This window comes from Chrysemys picta, chromosome 2, assembly GCF_011386835.1.
Source record: "Chrysemys picta bellii isolate R12L10 chromosome 2, ASM1138683v2, whole genome shotgun sequence".
In the NCBI taxonomy this organism is placed as follows: Eukaryota; Metazoa; Chordata; order Testudines; family Emydidae; genus Chrysemys; species Chrysemys picta.
The window spans coordinates 94,140,403-94,162,806 of record NC_088792.1 but is presented as its reverse complement, the minus strand read 5'-3'; the positions used below and the strand labels follow the sequence as shown (position 1 = coordinate 94,162,806).

Here is a 22,404-nt window from a genome sequence, read left to right as displayed (position 1 = left end):
TAGGAATTATTTCTCCTGGGTTGTTTATAAAAGCTGGTTTTTATGGTAGTTGTGGCTTATTAAAGATCAGTATCTGTAACTGTAGAATGTACATCCACATGTTTAACTGCAGCTATGCCTTTTCCATTTTCCTTGCTTGCAGAATTCTTACTATGTGTCATGTCTTCTTTGTTCTGCACAGAAAATGTGAAAATATGGATGCTTGAATGGAAGGAGAAAGAGGAGCATTCTGAAGCTGCTTTACATATTGATTACTCAAATTGCCATTTAATTTGGTGCATAGTAGTACACAGTGCCTCAACTATTTCTCAGCCATTCTTATTGATTGCAGTAATTCTGCTTTAACATTATATGAAGATACAGTTTTACCATTAAATATTTATGCACTCATGAAATGTTAACGCATTGGGTTAATGTGAAATTCAACAAAATGTGTTTGCCAGAAGCAGTGATATTGCTAAAACTAGTGCCTTTTCCCCCTCCACTTTCATTTTTCTCTCTGCATTGATTTTATTACCCACTTTCCTTAGCTGTATCTAAATCTGTGTCAAAACAGCCCCTCGCTCCAGTATGCAGATTTTCTTTTTTATTATGAGAGAGAAAAATAAAAAAAGTGATTTCAATAATGTGAAATGAAGCATTGCATTTGGCTTGTATCATTCTATCCTATCTCCAGCACTTGGGTCTGGTAGCAGCAGGGGCAGCTCCAAGCACCAGCGCACCAAGCGTGTGCCTGGGGCGGCAAGCCGCGGGGGGCAGCCTGCCGGTCGCCGTGAGGGCGGCAGTCAGGCTGCCTTCGGCGGCATGCCTGCGAGAGGTCCGCCGGTCCCATGGCTTCGGCGGCAATTCAGCAGTGGGTACGCCGAAGGCGCGGGACCAGCAGACTTCCCACAGGCGTGCCGCCGAAGGCTACCTCACTGCCGTGCTTGGGGCGGCAAAATACATAGAGCCACCCCTGGGTAGCAGATCACTTTTTCCTATGAGAAGGGCTCTAAAACAGGATGACTTATCCAGAATGCATAGTGGAGGGATGTTCACTTGTTCCTGAAGGGTGGCTTCAGGAATGTAAAACAAAAATTGTAGAGGTGTTTCTTTGATTTGGTACAGCTGATATTCAGGTATTGCACTGAACAATTAGGTATGGTTTCATCCTAAACTTCTAGCAGAAAAAAGAACTCCTCTAGCAGAGCATTGAACTACTCAGAGGCCAAGAGACTACCTGCCTTTCTCCTCACATACCATTGATGCTGTTCGAGATCAGTTAGGGCACATCAGCTAAGAGACTAAATATTAGGAGGCAGGTGGCAGGACATACTGGTGATTCTTTAACCCATCTATTAAATACCACCTTTGTGGAAGAGTCCTATAGGATTTAATAGGGATAAAACCATTACGATTCAATAGGAATTGTTGTAAGAACCTATAGAATGAAATCTTTTCTGTTAGGGTGTGGGTTGATTGGTTTTAAGCAATCATATAGATTTCTATGGCAGGGGTTATTATTCTCTATCAAATTCTACAGCATTTGGGTGTTTTTGTTTTGTTTTTAACTCATCGCCATAGAAAACATTTTCTGTTACATTCCATAAGACTTTCCAATAAGGGCAAGGTGCTAGGTGCTTCAGAAATACCTAAGATAGCAAGGTGAAATCCTGGTTCCATTCAGGTCAATGGAACTTTTACCATTAACTTTAATGGGGCGAAGATTTCATCCCTTGAGAGTTGAATGTGTTTCCCTCCACTTGTCTGACAAAGTCTGAGTCTGTTGATCTTTGGAGGACAGTTCAGAACCCATTTTCCCCTCTCTTCCTGTGGGAAGGTTTCTGAAGTAAAGGGATTGCTTTTGTATTTAATTTTTTGTGGAATGTCGTTTCCCGGTTAATATAAATTGATTGATTTGAGACTTGCTGATTAGGCACATCTTATTGCAGAGGCTCTCCGCAGTTAAGGTTGCATTCTGAAATGTCCTTAAAATGGAGCATAACTTCCCCCCCCCCTGTGTATATGGTAGCCTTTTGTTGTTCTTCAAGTGATGGTCCCTACTGTATTTCACTGAGGGTTTATGCATGTACGCCATGCATCTGGAGCCAGAGAATTTGAAAGTAGTAGTGTCTGTTGGTCCATGCATGCGCCCTTGCTTCAGCTCATGGTTTCGTCTGAGGTGATAATGGGCAGGGCAGTCCAATTGCGTCTCATATTCCTTCTCACCATTGTATGGTGTTCAATGAGGTAGTGTGGAGAAATAGTTGTTGGAAGCTTGGTATTATACCCTATACATTACATCTGATGGTGACATGTAAGGGATGAGTTACGGTTGTGGTCTATGGTGTATGTTTTTTGTGTTAGTGGTAAGGTATGTGTCTATTGATAGAAGTTGTGTTCTGTGAGGTGGCTTAACTTTTCAATTCTTGCTTTTGTGATTCCGTTATGTCTGCCAGCCTTAACTGCTTTACAATGATTTTTTTTAAATGTACAAATAAATATTGTTTCCAAGATTTATTTCTTAATTAGCTGTTTTAACAGTGTTCAATACTGAACCCATTCTTGGCCCTCCACCTCAAAATCCCCAGTTGTTCCATGTCTGAAAAATAAGATAGTGTTATGTTTGTTATTTTGTCCTAAACTTCCGCCTTTCAGTCTTTTTAAAAGTATGGATTTGGTTTGCCTCGCAGCTATGGGATTAAACCATTTTGAATTCTCCTAAGCCATCTTAAAAAAAGGTTTTCCAGGTAAGGGTACGGTGGGGAAGCAAGCTGGAAGAAAGAAATCTCACCAAGTAGAGAGCAGTATCTGAACACCTGTTTCTTAAGTAAATTGAGAGATCATCTGAGGTACTATGGTACTTACGAAAAATCTGCTTTGGAGTATAATTTCCTCTGGCCATGCAGTAGCTATTTAGGACATGTGCGTTGGTTCTTTTTTAAAAGCTGGTACGAGAGTTTGTTATCACAAGCCCAGTTCTTAGTGGAAACCTGTTTTGAATTAATTTTTGTTTTCTTTCATTTTCAGGCCCTATTTGTCCTGCTTTTTTTGCAGTCAAAATGAGAAATGAGTCGCTCCCAGTTTATGCAAAATCTGTTGTATTCTCATAAATAATATTCTGCTCTCTATACAATGATATTTTTAGACCATCTGTAATGGTTGGGATGGCGCTGTCCAAAATAAGAGTTACATAACTTCACAAAGTGCAGAATTTATTTTTAAAAAAAAATTGTGTTCCACGGCTTTTGCACTGTCGTGTAGCAGATGGCCAAAAGACTTGTAGAGCTTGGTTGTGCTACATTTGTAGCCTTTATAGTGAACTGTTCCTGAATAATTTACTGAAATCTAACCTGCATTATAGATACAATAAGCACATCTTCATACCCTATTATTTTCATATGACTTAAATAGGCTTTATGGGTATAGGCCTTTATGGACCCAGAACCCAAGTGTAAATCTTATTCTTATTTTTAATAGTTCTATTTATTTTTAAAAAAATCTAATTTCCTTTCACAGCACACACAAAATTAAATGTAAAAATGATCAGCTCCTTTGCCACTGGTTTCTATTCCGATTTCTGCATGTACAGCTGGAATCAGAGCAACAATGTTCTATTGGAATGACAGTGCTTCAGAAATGGGCGTGTTTGAACATGGGGCACCATTGGCTGTGTTTAGCTCAGCAGCAGTAAAATGGATCAGAACATATCTTCCTTTCTTTCCACAGATTTCCCCCAAAATAATCTTGATGTTATTTATTTTTCTAATATCTAGGATGAAAATCCTGAGTTTATGAGAACAAAGTGACTTTGTGATTTAAATTACTAAGGCAATCAGATGTTCACTGTATATGCTGAGCATAGAGGACATTACTTCAACACACATGTTGTCCAAATAAATCAACTTCCATTTTTATTTCCACTTCAGATTGTCTTGGAAAACAGCAGCCGAGAAGACAAACATGAATGTCCCTTTGGCCGCAGTAGCATCGAGCTGACAAAGATGCTCTGTGAAATCCTGAAAGTAGGAGAACTACGTAAGTCTAACCTGTTTATTTAACCAAACGTTTCAGTTTAAGATGGAGATCTGTGTGAGTCTTTTCATTGTTGTCCCCAAACTATTTTTCTGGTGGTGATGCATGGGTCCCCAGTAGTCTCAGAGTGGATTGAATGCTACATAAGTTTGATTCAGTAGAAGCGTTTGCCATTGTGATCTTGTTTTGTATATGCTTATACATTGGGTATTGTACCAATTGCAACTTGCTGTATTAATTCCAGTGTTTTTTGGCAAATTGTGTGTATTACTGAGTGTGGGTGTAATATGGGAAATGGGCATCCTGACTGTAAATCCTTTCAGACATTTAACAAGGCTGTTGTTAGTGCATTAGGGTTATTATACTAGCTATCTGTCGGTGTTATGATTCAGTAGGTGGCATAGTCCCCTCAAAGTCCATACTGAACCGGTGCCCCCAACAAGATACTTCCAGAACCCTGTGCCGCTGGAGGGTACTGTCTTTTGGTTGAGAGATAATATCAAGATCCTGGCTACTTGTGGTCACTGAAAGATCCTCTGACTTTTGCATGATTATGGTGGTAACTCCAGTGTTCTAGGGCAATTCTAACTTGGGTAATTACATTCTTCCTATTTAAATTTTCTCTTCAGTTGAATAAAATACTATATTCTTGACATGCTGTTGTTAATTGTACAGGGTTGCTATGTGCTGCTGGACAGTTGTCAGCTTTTATCCAGAGATAGATACATTTTGGGGGTGATGTTCAGGTTCCCCACATAAAAGATTCAATATTGCAGCCCTTACTTAGGTTGCTGAATGCTTTCTCATGTGAGCAGTTCCACTGATTTAACGAGGCTACACATGTACATTTGCACAAGTATGCAGGGCCGGATTTCCAGTTAGGCACAGTAGGCATGTGCCTAGGGGTGCTGGCATTCTAGGGGTGACTAAAAGTTAAAAGTGGGTTAAAAGTTTCATTTTTTACGGAAAACACGAAGGTCAGCTGTAGGCAGGGGTGTGTGTGTGTGTGTGTGTGTGTGTGTGTGTGTGCTGAAGATGCTGTGCCTAGGGGCTCGTAAGGTGTAAACCTGCAAGTAAACCCATAGTTTGTAAATACATTACAGTATTTAAAGTTCTACATAAATGTCAGCTATTACATACATCATTTACTATAATAGTGCACTGTAGAATAACAAAATTACAGTAGAAAGTTAATGATATAATTTCAAGCAGTTTACAATTAGTTTTGAGTACTATACCTATATAGTTTTTCTCTGTGTTTACATTTATCATTTTCATTTCTTAATTAGTATAGTGTAGCAATGTATGACTCAGTGCATTGTGTATCATTTCGGTTACAAATCAGTATTATTATCGTTCCTGTCTTTGCCAACAGACATTGCCACAAGTTCCATTTCCATACAGCCCAAGTTGGCAGCACAACTTTGCCATTGAATTTCTACCGCACACATTCTTTTTCTACATTCTCTATGCTAATGAAGTCTTTCCTTTCCTCTTGCCCCCGAGCCCACTGCGGCAGTGTGCAACAAAACTGAGGAAGTCAGAAAAGCGAGAGCTAATGGTTATAAGTGTTACTTTGGTGGTTGTTCCCACAGGCTCTGCAACATAAATCAGAAGTTCAATTTAAAAAGTATGATTTGGCTGATACTTCATCTAATGCTTTTAAGAGCAGGATGCGAAGAGAAAGGGGAAATTCTTCCCTGTGCAGAGACTAGCCTTGTGCTGGCCCATCACTTAAAGCCTTCAAAATAGCTGCTTAGACTGTATGCATCCAAGATAATAACATAGAATCAGTTTTGAAGTCCAGCATTAAAAACCCCCACTGAACAGTAGAAAAGGATTAGTAAATGAATAGTTCAGACTACAGACTGTTATAGAACAACTGTAATAAGACTGAAGAGACATGACAATTATAGTTGGATATGCTGTCATGGGTGTCTCCCGCCCGAATAATCTTACTGCCACTGGCTAGGATATAAGACTGAAGAGTTTCATATGTGCAACTGCTGGCTTGTATGAAGTCTCTGCTGCTAAATTTTTTTGGGGGGAAATAATACGTTTTGATGATTTTCCATGATTTATATCCTGGTTTCTCCCCACTCAGTTGTTTGCCAGTGCACAATAACATCAGTAATCATTAGTATAGCTCCTTCAAATGGTGATGTCACCATTCCACGTCAATCTTTTTAGCACCCTGTTTGAAGAGCTGCATTACAACAGAAAGATTGTGAGGTTGGTTTGTTTGTTTCCATTCACTTAAAAGTATTTTTTAATAAAAATGAATAAATAAAGAATTTTGTGTTAATTCTGAGGAGGTTTTTAAAAAACCTAATACATATTTGGTAGCGCGTTTTGGAGGAAGGATTCAGGGAAGGCAGGGAAAGAGAGCAGTAAGAGATACAAACCTGGGAAAAGAGGGCAATACGAGGTATCAGGGATGTTTGGGGCAGAGAAGCAAAGGTTAAGAGAGTCGGGGTGGGCAGCAGGGAGTTGGCTTCTAATTAGAATGGGCATCATCTTGTATGGTACCATTCATTTCAGGGACTTGTAACTTCCGGAAGCTTTCACCTTTTGGGTTCAAAATTTTTCAGTGTCTGGTCTTTGGGGGGCCAGAATGAGTAAGTTTTTTTTTTTTTTTTTTTTAAAGTTTGTCAGTCCTATTTGAGCATGAAGATAAAGGAGGGGAAAATATATTTTTGGCATCTTAAAAAAAATCCTATCACCTTTGTGGAGGAGCTGTACCGCTAGAGACAGAAAGTTAATGTTTACCTAGAGTTGGGGGGTGGGGTCAAGCTATTGGGCAGGAGAGGGGAAAAGGATGGTCAGGTGATACGGGGGGGGAGGAATCTATGGCCCCTCACTTTGAATGGCGCTCTGCAGTGCCTGCTGATCTATCCGTCTATCCGGTTGGTCACATTAGTATATCTAGTACCTCCCAGCAATAACAATTAAACAGCAAATCCTATCATCTTTTTTGAGAAGCTGTACAGCTTAAGTGTGTGTTTACCTAGAAATAGCTCTTGCTGACGGGGAATTCCTTTTAATATCCTAGTGAAATTTGGTTTTGCTTTGAATCATAGAATCATATCATAGAATCATAGATTATAGGACTGGAAGGGACCTCGAGAGGTCATCGAGTCCAGTCCCCTGCCCGCATGGCAGGACCAAATACTGTCTAGACCATCCCTGATAGACATTTATCTAACCTACTCTTAAATATCTCCAGAGACGGAGATTCCACAACCTCCCTAGGCAATTTATTCCAGTGTTTAACCACCCTGACCGTTAGGAACTTTTTCCTAATGTCCAACCTAGACCTCCCTTGCTGCAGTTTAAACCCATTGTTTCTGGTTCTATCCTTAGAGGCTAAGGTGAACAAGTTCTCTCCCTCCTCCTCATGACACCCTTTTAGATACCTGTAAACTGCTATCATGTCCCCTCTCAGTCTTCTCTTCTCCAAACTAAACAAACCCAGTTCTTTCAGCCTTCCTTCATAGGTCATGTTCTCAAGACCTTTAATCATTCTTGTTGCTCTTCTTTGGACCCTTTCCAATTTCTCCACATCTTTTTTAAAATGCGGCGCCCAGAACTGGACACAATACTCCAGCTGAGGCCTAACCAGAGCAGAGTAGAGCGGAAGAATGACTTCTCGTGTCTTGCTCACAACACACCTGTTAATGCATCCCAGAATCATGTTTGCTTTTTTTGCAACAGCATCACACTGTTGACTCATATTTAGCTTGTGGTCCACTATAACCCCTAGATCCCTTTCTGCCGTACTCCTTCCTATACAGTCTTTTCCCATTCTGTATGTGTGAAATTGATTTTTCCTTCCTAAGTGGAGCACTTTGCATTTGTCTTTGTTAAACTTCATCCTGTTTAACTCAGACCATTTCTCCAATTTGTCCAGATCATTTTGAATTATGACCCTGTCCTCCAAAGTAGTTGCAATCCCTCCCAGTTTGGTATCATCCGCAAACTTAATAAGCGTACTTTCTATGCCAATATCTAAGTCGTTGATGAAGATATTGAACAGAGCCGGTCCCAAAACAGACCCCTGCGGAACCCCACTCGTTACGCCTTTCCAGCAGGATTGGGAACCATTAATAACAACTCTCTGAGTACGGTTATCCAGCCAGTTATGCACCCACCTTATAGTAGCCCCATCTAATTTGTATTTGCCTAGTTTATCGATAAGAATATCATGCGAGACCGTATCAAATGCCTTACTAAAGTCTAGGTATACCACATCCACCGCTTCACCCTTATCCACAAGGCTCGTTATTCTATCAAAGAAAGCTATCAGATTGGTTTGACATGATTTGTTCTTCACAAATCCATGCTGGCTGTTCCCTATCACCTTACCACCTTCCAAGTGTTTGCAGATGATTTCCTTAATTACTTGCTCCATTATCTTCCCTGGCACAGAAGTTAAACTAACTGGTCTGTAGTTACCTGGGTTGTTTTTGTTTCCCTTTTTATAGATGGGCACTATATTTGCCCTTTTCCAGTCTTCTGGAATCTCTCCCGTCTCCCATGACTTTCCAAAGATAATAGCTAGAGGCTCAGATACCTCCTCTATTAGCTCCTTGAGTATTCTAGGATGCATTTCATCAGGCCCGGGTGACTTGCAGGCATCTAACTTTTCTAAGTGATTTTTAACTTGTTCTTTTTTTATTTTATCCGCTAAACCTACCCCCTTCCCATTAGCATTCACTATGTTAGGCATTGCTTCAGACTTCTCGGTGAAGACCAAAACAAAGAAGTCATTAAGCATCTCTGCCATTTCCAAGTTTCCTGTTACTGTTTCTCTCTCTTCACTAAGCAGTGGGCCTACCCTGTCTTTGGTCTTCCTCTTGCTTCTAATGTATTGATAAAAAGTCTTCTTGTTTCCTTTTATTCCAGTAGCTAGTTTGAGCTCATTTTGGGCCTTTGCCTTTCTAATCTTGCCCCTGCATTCCTGTGTTGTTTGCCTATATTCCTCCTTTGTAATCTGTCCTAGTTTCCATTTTTTATATGACTCCTTTTTATTTTTTAGATCGTGCAAGATCTCATGGTTAAGCCAAGGTGGTCTTTTGCCACATTTTCTATCTTTCCTAACCAGCGGAATAGCTTGCTTTTGGGCCCTTAATAGTGTCCCTTTGAAAAACTGCCAACTCTCCTCAGTTGTTTTTCCCCTCAGTCTTGATTCCCATGGGACCTTACCTATCAGCTCTCTGAGCTTCCCAAAATCTGCCTTGCTGAAATCCATTGTCTCTATTTTGCTGTTCTCCCTTCTACCCTTCGTTAGAATTGCAAACTCTATGATTTCATGATCACTTTCACCCAGGCTGCCTTCTACTTTCACATTCTCAACGAGTTCCTCCCTATTTGTTAAAATCAAGTCTAGAACAGCTTCCCCCCTAGTAGCTTTTTCAACCTTCTGAAATAAAAAGTTGTCTCCAATGCAGTCCAAGAATTTGTTGGATAGTCTGTGCCCCGCTGTGTTATTTTCCCAACATATATCCGGATAGTTGAAGTCCCCCATCACCACCAATTCTTGGGCTTTAGATGATTTTGTTAGTTGCTTGAAAAAAGCCTCATCCACCTCTTCCCCCTGGTTAGGTGGCCTGTAGTAGACTCCTAGCATGACATCTCCCTTGTTTTTTGCCCCTTTAAGCCTAACCCAGAGACTCTCAACACTTCCGTCTCCGATGTCCATCTCTACCTCAGTCCAAGTGTGTACATTTTTAATATATAAGGCAACACCTCCTCCCTTTTTCCCCTGTCTATCCTTCCTGAGCAAGCTGTACCCATCCACACCAACATTCCAATCATGTGTATTATCCCACCAAGTTTCAGTGATGCCAACAATGTCATAGTTGTATTTATTTATTAGCACTTCCAGTTCTTCCTGCTTATTCCCCATACTTCTTGCATTTGTATATAGGCATCTAAGATACTTGTTTGATCTTTCCTCCCAGTTTTGTCCTGACTCTCCTTTCTCACTGCCAATATAGCCCACACTCCCTCTTGTTTCCGACCCATCTCCCCGGTCTCCATATTCCCCACTTACCTGTGGGCTTTGCTCACCTGTCCCCGTCAAACCTAGTTTGATCAAGTTACAACTTGTTGAAGACTATATTCTGCACAGACTGTATTTTGCACAGGGTTCTTTTGTAAGTGTGTACATTATGTAGCCAAGGTTTAGTATTAAAAAGCATTGGGCCGGTTCTTCAGTTGGTGTGTATTGCTTCTATGAAGCTACACTCATTCACACCAGCTGTGGATCTGGCCCATTGTGTAGTTAAATACTGCCTCGTAATGCATGCACATGGGTAAGGTTGAACATGCTGTGACAGTTCTTGACTTTTGAGTATCTAACTGTGCAGTCTTAGTGTTTTTAATATGGTTGTTTATGTGAAATTACAATTATAAGGTCATTTACAAAGCCATAATGAAATATAGTATCTTATAACATTTACTGAAAAGAAAAAAACCCCTCTAAAACAACATATGCAGTTGTATATGTCAGATCCTATGTGGTTAACAGCCAAGTATGACTTTTGGTTTATTATGTTGAGAAGTACAAACTAGAACTGACATTTAGGAGAACATGTACGGAAACTTTCCTTTTCAATTGAAAATAGAGGCTGTGTTGCTGATCTGTAGTCTTAAAATCAGCAGTTACCGTCTAGGGCAAGGGTTGTCTCACAGTTAATGTTTTGTGTTTCAAAATGTGCATTCAGGCTGCAACTGTTTCTTCTTTAGAAATTCAGAGCTAGCCATTATTGTATTGGAACACAGGATTTTTTTTACAGTTTCTAAAGTGTATCATTTAAAAGGCACAAAGAATTACTTTCTGCTCCTGAAATATTAAATGGTAGAAACTTTCTTTAAAGTGCAAAGTTGATAAATCATTCTTCATAAATAATGGACAGCCTAGCTGCTTTTTTGACTCTGATTATTTTCTGTTTGCTCCACTGTATTAAATACCATAAGATGATAAGATAAATCCTGCATATCCCATGGACTTTTTTAAAGCACCCCACTCTTCCGAGCAGAGTTTTGAGGAGAAGGCTAAGTGCATACGTTGCATTTGGCTTTTGGATCTGAATTTTTATTTGGTCTCATTCTCAAAGTGACTGACAACTTGTGAAATTAGGTTCCAGTTCAGCAAAGCACTTAAGCATATGCTTAAATCCAAATCCCAAATCAATGAAGCATAAGAACATGCTTTAAAATTCTGCGTATGCTAAGTGCTTTGCTAAATCAGGTCCTCCAAAACAGGGCGGCTGAAATATTAAGAGAACGAGATTGGTATCTGTCTGTCCCTCTTACCCATTGGCCTCAGTGTGTCCTGAATAGGGACTGGGGCTGTGATACAAGAGGATATTTCACATTAGTTACTAGTCTTATATTACAGCTGTTGTTGTGGGAAAGTTTAGGTTAAGAGAGAGGTTTTGCAGTTGGACCTGAACCTGATAAGGCCTGCAGTAACTTTGATTTCCTCCGTAAGGGAGTTTCGTACCTTGGGATAGCTCTGTCTCATGGTACCATGTGTGTTCTATCAAGTTACCCTGGAAAGAGAGAGATGAGGTGGGCAAATCAATTGAAGGTCTTATCTAACCAAGATTCTCTCTACCTCCCTCCCCCCCACACACGAGGTTCTGTGCATTGTGGGGTGCCATCATACAGTAGCACCCGTAAATCTGCTGTGATAATCCTGCTCACGTTCCATGAGTCACTCGTGACACACCCATAGTAGCGGATTTGCTGACATTGTTGTGGTCCACATTACATGCATACATCATCCCAAATAGACTTAACTGAGAAGGCAGGAAGGGCAGACAGAACACTGAAATCCTCACTTCCTCCCCACCAGCCATGGGGTCTTGGGCACCCTCTCTCACCCCCTTTCCTTCCATCTTAGATACAAGTAACATGTGACCAAATGTGAATTGAACCTGAAATGTCTTTTTGCTGCATTCTGATTCCCAATGCCATAGCATAGGCCGGTAACCGCGCAAGACCTGTCCTGCTTTGTGTTTGTTCAGCACCTGGCACAATGGGTTCCAATCCCGAGTAAGCCTTTTGGTACTACCACAATACACAGTATAACAAGGAAGGCCCAGAAGTGTTGCGGGGCACATCATAGACTTTAAGGCCAGAAGGGACCATCGTGCCAATGTAGTCACATTCTGCACATTGCAGGCCACAGAACTTCACCCCGCCATTCCTGTAATAGACCCCCAACTTCTGGATGAGTTACTGATGTCCTGAAATCATGATTTAAAGACTTTAAATTACAGAGAATCTACCACTTACTCTAGTGACCCAGGCCCCATGCTGCGGAGGAAAGCAAACCGCTCCTCCCCGGGGGACTTTGCCAATCTGACCTGGGGGAAGCATGCCTGCAAATTACTGTGACAATGGAAGCACAAGTGTCATTGGCATCTCACTAATCTTGCATGGATTCCTGTGGTAGAGATCCTGTGATTTTAGTTACTTGCTTCTTCTATTGAAGGACCCAACCTCTGAAATATAAACTGTGTATAGTTAAAACCCTGTTTTTGAAGGCTTTGGGGGATACTACAAAAATGTGTAAAACTGAGGTTGAGAAAAATGGGAGTCCTGAAGAAAGCTTAACCTTCAGTAATGAAGCTTCATGAGGGAGACTGTTGGGCACTTCAGATAGAAAAACAGATCTGGATGTAGTGAAATTTGTTGGAGATATGGGGTTTGCAAAATTCTGTAACAAGAATGTTATGTTAAGCATTTTGTACAACATGTCTCTGCTTTGATCCGCTTTACAAACATTCGATAACTTTTTCATCACCAAACCCAATTTTAGCAGGTAATTGGTGGTATCCCCAACTTTATTGAGGCAGTCATGTTAAATGACTTGCTTATTGCCACAGAGGAAATTGATGTCAGAGTTGGGATGAAAACTGAGCAATTCTTTGTTTGCTATCCTGTGCTCAGACTACTAGACCATAGCCCCTTCTCTTGCATCATTATTTACTACTAGTATTTATTTTTTATACAAAATTGCTTCACCCTTTTCAATGCTTGTTGCTGGTTTTCCACATTTCAGTTGAAACTTGATATTAAACACAGTGCAACTGCCATGTTGACACTCACAAGAAGACACCAGACTCGTACATGAGTCTTTGTACAAATGAAAACTAAGGATTGCAGTGGTATATATTATGAAGGCAGTTTTTGTGCTGACTTTTCTCATTATTGGTACCAGATTTACATTCTAATGCCATTTATAAGCCTACCTTCTATGTGTGAGTAATTCTGTAGTAAGTCATGCCAGGCTTAGAGTAGTTTTTGAGTAAGTGGCAATAAGAGACAGATGTTGAACTCAATGTTTCCATTTAATTGTTTTGATGGGTGGCAGTTAGGGTCTGTTGAACAGATCTGCACTTAAATTTTACTACAAACCACCTGAGTTTATATCACTCATGCTGTATATCATCCTAGAGCTTGTGTTAAATATACAACTTTCTCATTGGTATGATTTTTGTGTGTTTTTGTTTTCGTTTTAATTGCAGTGAATTCCATTCAGTTGTGCATTAGTGCTAATCTTCATCATTTTACAGGGTTGTTTTTTCTTGACTTTTTTTTTTAAGTGCCAGTATATTATTGTGACATTACCCAGTGTACATTCTGGACTGGTGAACAGCTATGTGCTCTGAGTTCTCCAACCTGGAGTGCTTTTTACACTGCTTTGCTGTCAGCTCACATTCTCCCAGCTCTACTGCAACAGTGCTACAGCCAGTCACACACGAATTACACTGCAGGAGCAACACCAGCAAATTCCAAGTCCCAGACTTTCCCCCAGAAATGTGCATCTTGTACTGCCCAGCTCTCTCCTGGACAATACAAGCGCTCATGAAGTCTGTCATTTTATTAGTACAAAATGATATGCACAAATCCTGTTATCCCAAAAGGAGCTTCCCAAACACTTCAATCCAAACAAACTGTCTATATAAAAACCATAAAACAAGTTTGTTAACTGCAAAAGGTAGATTTTAAGTGATTACACGTAATGAGGCATAAAAGTCAGAATTGGTTACAAGAAAATAAAAGTAAATTGCAACTAACTCCTAACTTAACAAGCTAGAGTGAATTTAAAGGAAAGGTCTCTCTCACTACATGTCTTTTAGCAGTCTTACTGACTTTTAGTCAGGATCCCTTCCCCAGTCCACAACTGTTGCCTTTCTTCTTCAGGTGTTGTGGATGCCGTGGGTAGAGAGAGAGGCAGAATCCTGCAGGCATCTCCTCTCTCCTCTTTACAGATCTTTCTCTTCTTTAAGAATCATGTCAAATTGAAAGGGGGAGGGATAGCTCAGTGGTTTGAGCGTTGGCCTGCTAAACCCAGGGTTGTGAGTCCAATCCTTGAGGGGGCCATTTACGGATCTGGAGTAAAAATCCATCTGGGGATTGGTCCTGCTTTGAGCGGGGTGTTGGACTAGATGACCTCCTGAGGTCCCTGCCAACCCTGATATTCTATGATTCTATGAAATTCAGGAGACAGAATGTCTGTGTGGATGGGAACTCCCAACTGTTTCTTTGTCAAGATGTAGATTTTCTCCCACATCCTCTTTCCTGCCAAAGAATGCCACTTAACCAGGTGATGCTCCATTTGATTTTGCTAACACCTGGCTGAGGTGTTGGCTAGCCTTTTGTTCCTGGGGAACTGGTTTGTGGCTGCTCCCCCCAGACTCGGAATATATCTAGTAATACCATACAGAGGAATCCTACAGCTTTACTTGCAATGTTGCCACACACATTTTACCTGGGAAATAATGATCAGCAAATTATGAGTTTTCAAACGATACTCACAAAGCATACTTTGTACAAAATTTATCATAGTCCTATAAAAGGGGTGAACATAGGGGTACAGACTGTCACAATTTTAATACCTGTTTGATTTGGAGTTGATACAGTTAGTATACAGGCTTTTGGCTTTCTCTCTCTAGTTGTTGTCCAATCTAACGGATTTCCATGCTGCAGAACTGAAAAAGTTTAGAAATTCTTACAGATCCAGTGTCATTTTGTCAAATAAAATGTGTAGGGTGTTTAGGAGGTGTAGAGTAGTCTGCATGGTTATGCCTGCTGAGATGAATGTAATCAAATCTCATGCTTCAGGGAGTAAGCTGATTGCTTCAGGGGTCAGGAAGCAATTTTTTCTTCATGCACAATCAACAACGTGCATTACGGTTTTATTTTTTTTTCTTTTAAGTCTTTCTCTGATATAGAAAATATTGGCCACTGAAGAAATCAGCATATGAGACTTGATGGCCATTTGTTCTGACCTGATACCGCAAATGCTGTAATTTTATGATTTTATAGCTACATTTTAAACTTTTTTCTTGCTTGTAACTTTATATGTTTTTTTCTTCCAAACATGAACAACATAAAGCCCCAGAAATATTGCAGAGATGAAAAAAATGGAGCTGTTCTTACGTTCCCTCCCTCAGTTACATTTTCACAAGGCTATGAAACTTGTACATGAGCCAATAAAAGTATGACAGTAAGATGGCAATTTTCTTATATAGATAAGGGAAGGTGAGGGAAAATAGAGCAGGTGCCCATGTCATCTTGGATTTGTTAGTTATGTCACTGTAACCTGGTAAATTAGTTAAACCCTTCAGCATCCTACTTCTTGCTTTTTTATGTTGCATTCATTCTGTTCATCCATCCCATAGGCCGTGGAGCCCGGGGGGTACTTGTGCCATGGCCTGATCACTTTTGGGCCAGACCAAACCTGAGTGGGTTGCAACCCTGTGTGCCAAGTGTGATGTTGTGCACTCTATGGTTTTATAAAAATATGATAATAAGTGAATATAATGTAACTGGGATGTGCTTCATGCAAAAGGTCTCTTGTAAGGTATCATTACAAAGCTTATAATCTACTGAGTGTGATCATCGTATTTGTATAAATGTATCACTCTTGTATCTAAAACTAGAAATATAAAATATAACTCTGAGGGCCTACAGTAATTATGCAAAGTGTGGGCCATTAATGGTGGTTTGGAATCTTGATGACTTCCATTAACCAGGACCATTGTCTGCAGATGGCTGTGTTTTACCTGTGAGTCTTCCTGTATATGTGTGTGCTGGCAAGTGGGTAATGAACTCTTAGATTGACATGTGATCATGTCACCTGAACTGGAATCCATCTTTAACCTGGTGCTTTTCCAGTGGGTGGATGGAAACCCAGAGGGACAAAGGATTCCCACCTTATGCAAAAGATATATAAAGGGGTGGAATAGAACAAAGAGGGAGAGAGAGGAGCCATCATGAAGAATCCCCTAGCTACCACCTGAGCTGGAACAAGAGCTGTACCAGGGAAAGAATTGTGCCCAGGCCTGGAAGGTGTCCAGTCTGAGGAAAAAACTTACTGAAGCATCTTTAAGGGTGAGATTATCTGTATTTAGTTTGATTAGACATAAATTTGCGCACTTTATTTTATTTTGCATGGTGACTTACTTTGTTCTGTCTGTTACTACTTGGAACCACTTAAATCCTACTTTCTGTATTTAATAAAATCACTTTTTACTTATTAATTAACTCAGAGTATGTATTAATCCCTGGGGGAGCAAACAACTGTGCATCTCTCTCTGTCAGTGTTATAAAGGGCGAACAATTTATGAGTTTACCCTGCATAAGCTTTATACAGGGGAAAACGGATTTATTTAGGTTTAGACCCCACTGGGAGTTGGGCATCTGAGTGCTAAAGACAAGCGGACTTCTGTGAGCTGTTTTCAGGTAAACCTGCAGCTTTGGGGCAAGTGATTCAGACCCTGGGTCTGTGTTGGAGCAGATGGGAGTGTCTGGCTCAGCAAGACAGGGTGCTGGAGTCCTGAGCTGGCAGGGAAAATAGGAACAGGGGTAGTCTTGGCACATCAGTTGGCAGCTCCCAAGGGGGTTTCTGTGATCCAACCCGTCACACCAAGTTCCACTCACTCAAATTTGGAGGGGGTAGGTGTAGAAGCTCATGGGCTAGTGAATGTGGATGGGGTCCGACTTCTGGGGTGGGCACTTGAGAGGGGTAAAGGATGGTTAGGTGATGCAGGGGGAGAGAATCTATGGCCCCTCACTTTAACTGGCACTCTGCAGTGCCTGCTGATCCATCCATCTATCGGTCTATCCTATTGCTCCCATCACCATGATATCTAACACCTTCCAGTAATAACAATTCAACAGTAATTCAGTAATGCGAACAAAATGTTTCCTGCCATTACAATGGTCAGGAGAAGGGACAAGGCACTCTAAGCTGAGCATAATTCTTAAAGGACTTTTGGACATTTATTACTAGCAGTTGATTATAGGGACAATAAATATGCTCATACCTTTTAAGGTGAAGCTGAGAGTTGATTCAGTAAAATCTGAGCTGAATCTTGGCAAAATATATATATATATTTTTAAGCAAACAACCTCTCTTCCCATGTGGTCAGTAGAGCTGTTCAAGCTGCCATGAGGCTTTATCTGTGAGAGGCCCTTGACTTTGGAACTTGCTCCTGTCCTTGTTCTAACTCTTAACCTTTAGGGTACACGGCAAAGCCCTTCTGCAATGCAGTAGCCAAAAGGGTTATTGCGATGCATGGCTGTATACATGCGGGGGAGTAGCGAGGACAAATAGGGAGGTGTATAATGGCATTGGTGAGGCAGATACTGGAATACTTCACATAATTCTGGTGTCCACATTTTTTTAAAGGACATGAAAAAATTGGAGAGGGTGCAGAGAAAATCCACATAAATGATTTGAGGATTGGAAAAAATTGGCTTACAGTGAGGACCTTAAGGAATTCAGTCTGTTTAGATTATCAGAAATGAAGACCAAGAGGTGACTTTTTTACAGGGTACAAGTACCTTCCTGGGGAGTAAATACCAGGTGCTAAAGGGCTCTTTAATCTTGTGTTGAAAGGCACAACAGAACCAGTTGCTGGAAGTTAAAGCCAGACAAATTCAAATTAGAAGAAAAGCACACATTTTTAACCATGCAGGGGACTAACCACTGGAACAAATTACCAAAAGAAGGAGTGGATTCTCCATCTCTCGTTATCTTCAAAACAAGATTAGATGTGTTTCTGGAAGATATGATTAGTCAAGCACAATTTATTGGGGTCAGTGCTGGTGTAACTGTCTGAAATGTATGATACAAGAGGTAAGACTAAATGATGGTCTCTTCTGGCCTTAAACATCTATGAATCTATTCTCCTTGGATTTTGGAGAAAGGAGGGACATGAGGAATGTTGGGACGGAAGTTTATTTTCTACCAGTCCATTGGCGAAACTGATGGCATGCTAAATAGTAACAATTGTATTTTTAAATATTATCACAAGTCCCTGGAGCAGTAGTTTAGGCCCTTCTTATCTTTTATTTAAAAAAAATAGATCAGGAGAAATAATAAAATAAATGTCAACACAGATAGTCCAACAAATGGAAATATTCAGCTGAAAGAAATCTGATTATTGCCATGGATACAGGTTTGACTGGAATAAGATCCCCAAATGTCACCCATCTTGCAAACTGAACCTTTTCTGAGCATCAGATGAATTAACTTTTTTTATTTTATCTCTTGTGCACCTCTGCACTTCTTGGTTCCTTTGGGGATAGAAAAAAGAGGTAATGCAAGTACAGCAAGAAAAGCTCTTTTCACAATATTTCTGGCCTGCCCAGAACAAGGAAGCAACGAAAATCTTAAAGTAGCATCTAGGCTTGTGAAATGACTACTGTGGTTCTGCAGATTAAAGTGATTCAGATAGCTGAGACATGCAGCCAGACTTTTTGGTGTTTAACTGAACCAATCTTTGAACATTTTAAGTTTTGCCCATTGCTCACTGCTGCCTGAAAGATTAATTCTATGCAAATTGGACTTCAAAGCAAAATTGTCTTGAAATCCATTCTGGACCTTCTTTCCTCACTTACGTGATTAATTTCTGAGTACAGCATTAATAAAAATAGTCAGGGCCCCATGTATTCTGCAGCAAGTTGAGCCTAAAATTTACAGTAAGATTCTTGGATTTGACAACACTTTTTCGTGGCAGATTGGAAAGTCTGATGCAGCTTCATTTAAAATAAATATTGCTTGTTAATTAATTAAATATCCTACTGATCAACACACTCAGTACAGTAGCCCTGTGTTGTTTTAATGATTCCATTAAATGTATTGTAATGCTATTTTTGATACGCCAGAGACTTTTATATTCACAATGAGTAAGAGGTTTTTTTTTACAGCTGGGTAGAAGACAGTTGGGGCTTTTGGCACCTGCGGAGATATGGGAGACAGTTTGGGATTGTGGGCTAAACATGTCAGCGGATGTTTCTGCTAAAACATCAGCAGTGTAATACTAGGGTTACCATTCGTCCGGATTTACCCGGACATGTCCTCCTTTTGTGTGCTAAAAATAGCGTCCGGGGGGAATTTGTAAAGCACTCACAATGTCCGGGATTTCCCCCCAGGCAGAGCGAGCGGCTGGGAGGGCTGCAGGAAAGTCCCGGGCTGGATTCCGGAGCAGCTTCCTCCTCCCACCCCCCCCCTCCCTGCATTCTGAGCCGGCCGGCAGCTCCTCCTCCTGCAGCCCGCTCCGGCAACCCTGTGCAGGGCCAGGGACCGGGTTTTGTGTTGTGCAGGGGAGCTCAGCCATGTGTCCGGCTGGCACAGAGCCCAACACCCTGTTCTGAGCAGCAGGGTAAGGGGGGGCAGGGGGCAGGAGTGGGGAGAGGGATCGGAGCAGTCAGGGGACAGGGAGCAGAGGGGTTTAGATGGGCTGGGAGTTCTGGGGGGAGCTGTCAGGGGGCAGGAGTGGGGAGAGGGATCGGAGTAGTCAGGGGACAGGGAGCAGAGGGGTTTAGATGGGCTGGGAGTTCTGGGGGGGAGCTGTCAGGGGGCAGGAGTGGGGAGAGGGATCGGAGCAGTCAGGGGACAGGGAGCAGAGGGGTTTAGATGGATCGGGAGTTCTGGGGGGGGCTGTCAGGGGGCAGGAGTGGGGAGAGGGATCGGAGCAGTCAGGGGACAGGGAGCAGAGGGGTTTAGATGGGTTGGGAGTTCTGGGGGGGGCTGTCAGGGGGCAGGAGTGCGGAGAGGGATCGGAGCAGTCAGGGGACAGGGAGCAGAGGGGTTTAGATGGATCGGGAGTTCTGGGGGGGGCTGTCAGGGGGCAGGAGTGGGGAGAGGGATCGGAGCAGTCAGGGGACAGGGAGCAGAGGGGTTTAGATGGGTTGGGAGTTCTGGGGGGGGCTGTCAGGGGGCAGGAGTGCGGAGAGGGATCGGAGCAGTCAGGGGACAGGGAGCAGAGAGGTTTAGATGGATCGGGAGTTCTGGGGGGGGCTGTCAGGGGGCAGGAGTGGGGAGAGGGATCGGAGCAGTCAGGGGACAGGGAGCAGAGGGGTTTAGATGGGTTGGGAGTTCTGGGGGGGGGCTGTCAGGGGGCAGGAGTGCGGAGAGGGATCGGAGCAGTCAGGGGACAGGGAGCAGAGGGGTTTAGATGGGTTGGGAGTTCTGGGGGGGGCTGTCAGGGGGCAGGAGTGCGGAGAGGGATCGGAGCAGTCAGGGGACAGGGAGCAGAGAGGTTTAGATGGATCGGGAGTTCTGGGGGGGGCTGTCAGGGGGCAGGAGTGGGGAGAGGGATCGGAGCAGTCAGGGGACAGGGAGCAGAGGGGTTTAGATGGATCGGGAGTTCTGGGGGGGCTGTCAGGGGGCAGGAGTGGGGAGATGGATCGGAGCAGTCAGGGGACAGGGAGCAGAGGGGTTTAGATGGGTTGGGAGTTCTGGGGGGGGGCTGTCGGGGGCAGGAGTGCGGAGAGGGATCGGAGCAGTCAGGGGACAGGGAGCAGAGGGGTTTAGATGGGTTGGGAGTTCTGGGGGGGGGCTGTCAGGGGGTGGGGAGTGGTTGGATGGGGCGTGGGAGTCCCAGGGGTCTGTCTGGGGGTGGGGGTGTGGATAAGGGTTGGGGCAGTCAGGGGACAAGAGGCAAGGAGGCTTAGATATGGAGTGGAGTCCCGGGGGGCAGTTAGGGGCAGGGGTCCCAGGAGGGGGCAGTCAGGGGACAAGGAACGGGGGGAGGGTTGGGGGTTCTGGGGGGGCGGGAAGTGGGAGGGGCAGGGGCGGGGCTAGGGCGGGGCTCGTCCCGTCCTCTTTTTTGCTTGTTGAAATATGGTAACCCTATGTAATACTTAACAATACGTGGATTCGGGGGCACGGTTCTGAGGCTGAGGGATGGATTCCACAGCAAAATCTGCAGAATTCACAAGCCCTAAAAATATTATCCTGTCCCCTGTGGGTTGATTTCCCTATCACAGAAACCAGCAGCACAACTGTGACTAACTGGCATCCTTATTATTAGTCTCAAGGACTCACCGGACATGAAATATATGAATTTACCACTTACCATTAGATGTAGTCTTCACAAGCCAAGTTTCAGACACATTTGTAGGATGCTACAGGAAAGCTTGCACTTCGAATGCCTATGCAGTAACTGTTCTGTGCATTAATAGAGGGATTCCCTCTCAGGAGTGGTTTGGCTGACCAGATTACGTTAATAAGAGACTTCAATAAGATGGTATGAATTTATTCAACAAGTATCTTTTGATATTTTTTAAAGACACAGGATGGGTGAAGTAATATCTTTAACTGAACCAACTTCTTTGGTGAAAGAGACAACCTTTCGAGCTTACACAAAACTCTGGAAAAGCAGCTCAGAGTGTCACAGCGAGATACAAGGTGGAACAGACATGAAGTTAATACATGTTGCAAGAGATCATTTAAGGTGAAGTGGATATTGTTTGTTCTACAGTCATAGGACAAAGGAGGTTTAGTGGATTACAGATCGTTGTAATGAACCATAAATCCAGTGTCTTTATTAAGTCCATGATTTTTGCTATCTAGCATAGTTATGCATTTAAGTTCTCAGGCTTGTCTTTTGAAGGTTTCCTTTGAGGATGGGGAATGAGAGATCAGATATGGAGTGATCATGGATGATATGCTGTTTTGTCTTTTACCATTTTTCTGTGCAAGTTCACTCAAGAGGATAGTAATTGTCTCATTTCACCCACCTAATTGTTGTTGGGGTAGTTAGTGCACTGGATGAGGTATACCACATTTTGTGACAAGCATGTGCAGAACCCATGGATCTTGAAAGTTATATTATGGGGTGTATTGATCATTGTTACAGTGGAGATGTAACTGCAGGTTTAGCATCTGTTGTTATGGCAAAGTCTAGTGCCTCTTTGAGTTGATGTCTCCTGGACTGTGGGGGACCTTGGGCCTGATGATGAGGTTGGGAGGTTATTTGAAGGTGAGAAGAGGTGGTTCAGAAACAATTCATTTCACGATGTTGTCCCCATCGAGAATGGGTCATAATTGTTTAATGATATCTCGTATGGGTTCCA

The 22,404-nt window shown here is 42.3% G+C and overlaps 1 protein-coding gene across 3 annotated transcripts in view; it reads left to right on the top strand.

Moving 5' to 3' along the window:
* Positions 1-22,404, top strand: part of ELMO1 (engulfment and cell motility 1) — a 471,086-nt gene that overhangs the window by 241,279 nt on the left and 207,403 nt on the right. For all 3 annotated transcript variants that reach the window (XM_005287366.4, XM_065587209.1, XM_042860355.2), the window contains one exon: positions 3,909-4,017. In XM_005287366.4, coding sequence (XP_005287423.1) covers positions 3,909-4,017 — 109 coding nt within the window. The remainder of the gene's footprint in view (positions 1-3,908; positions 4,018-22,404) is intronic.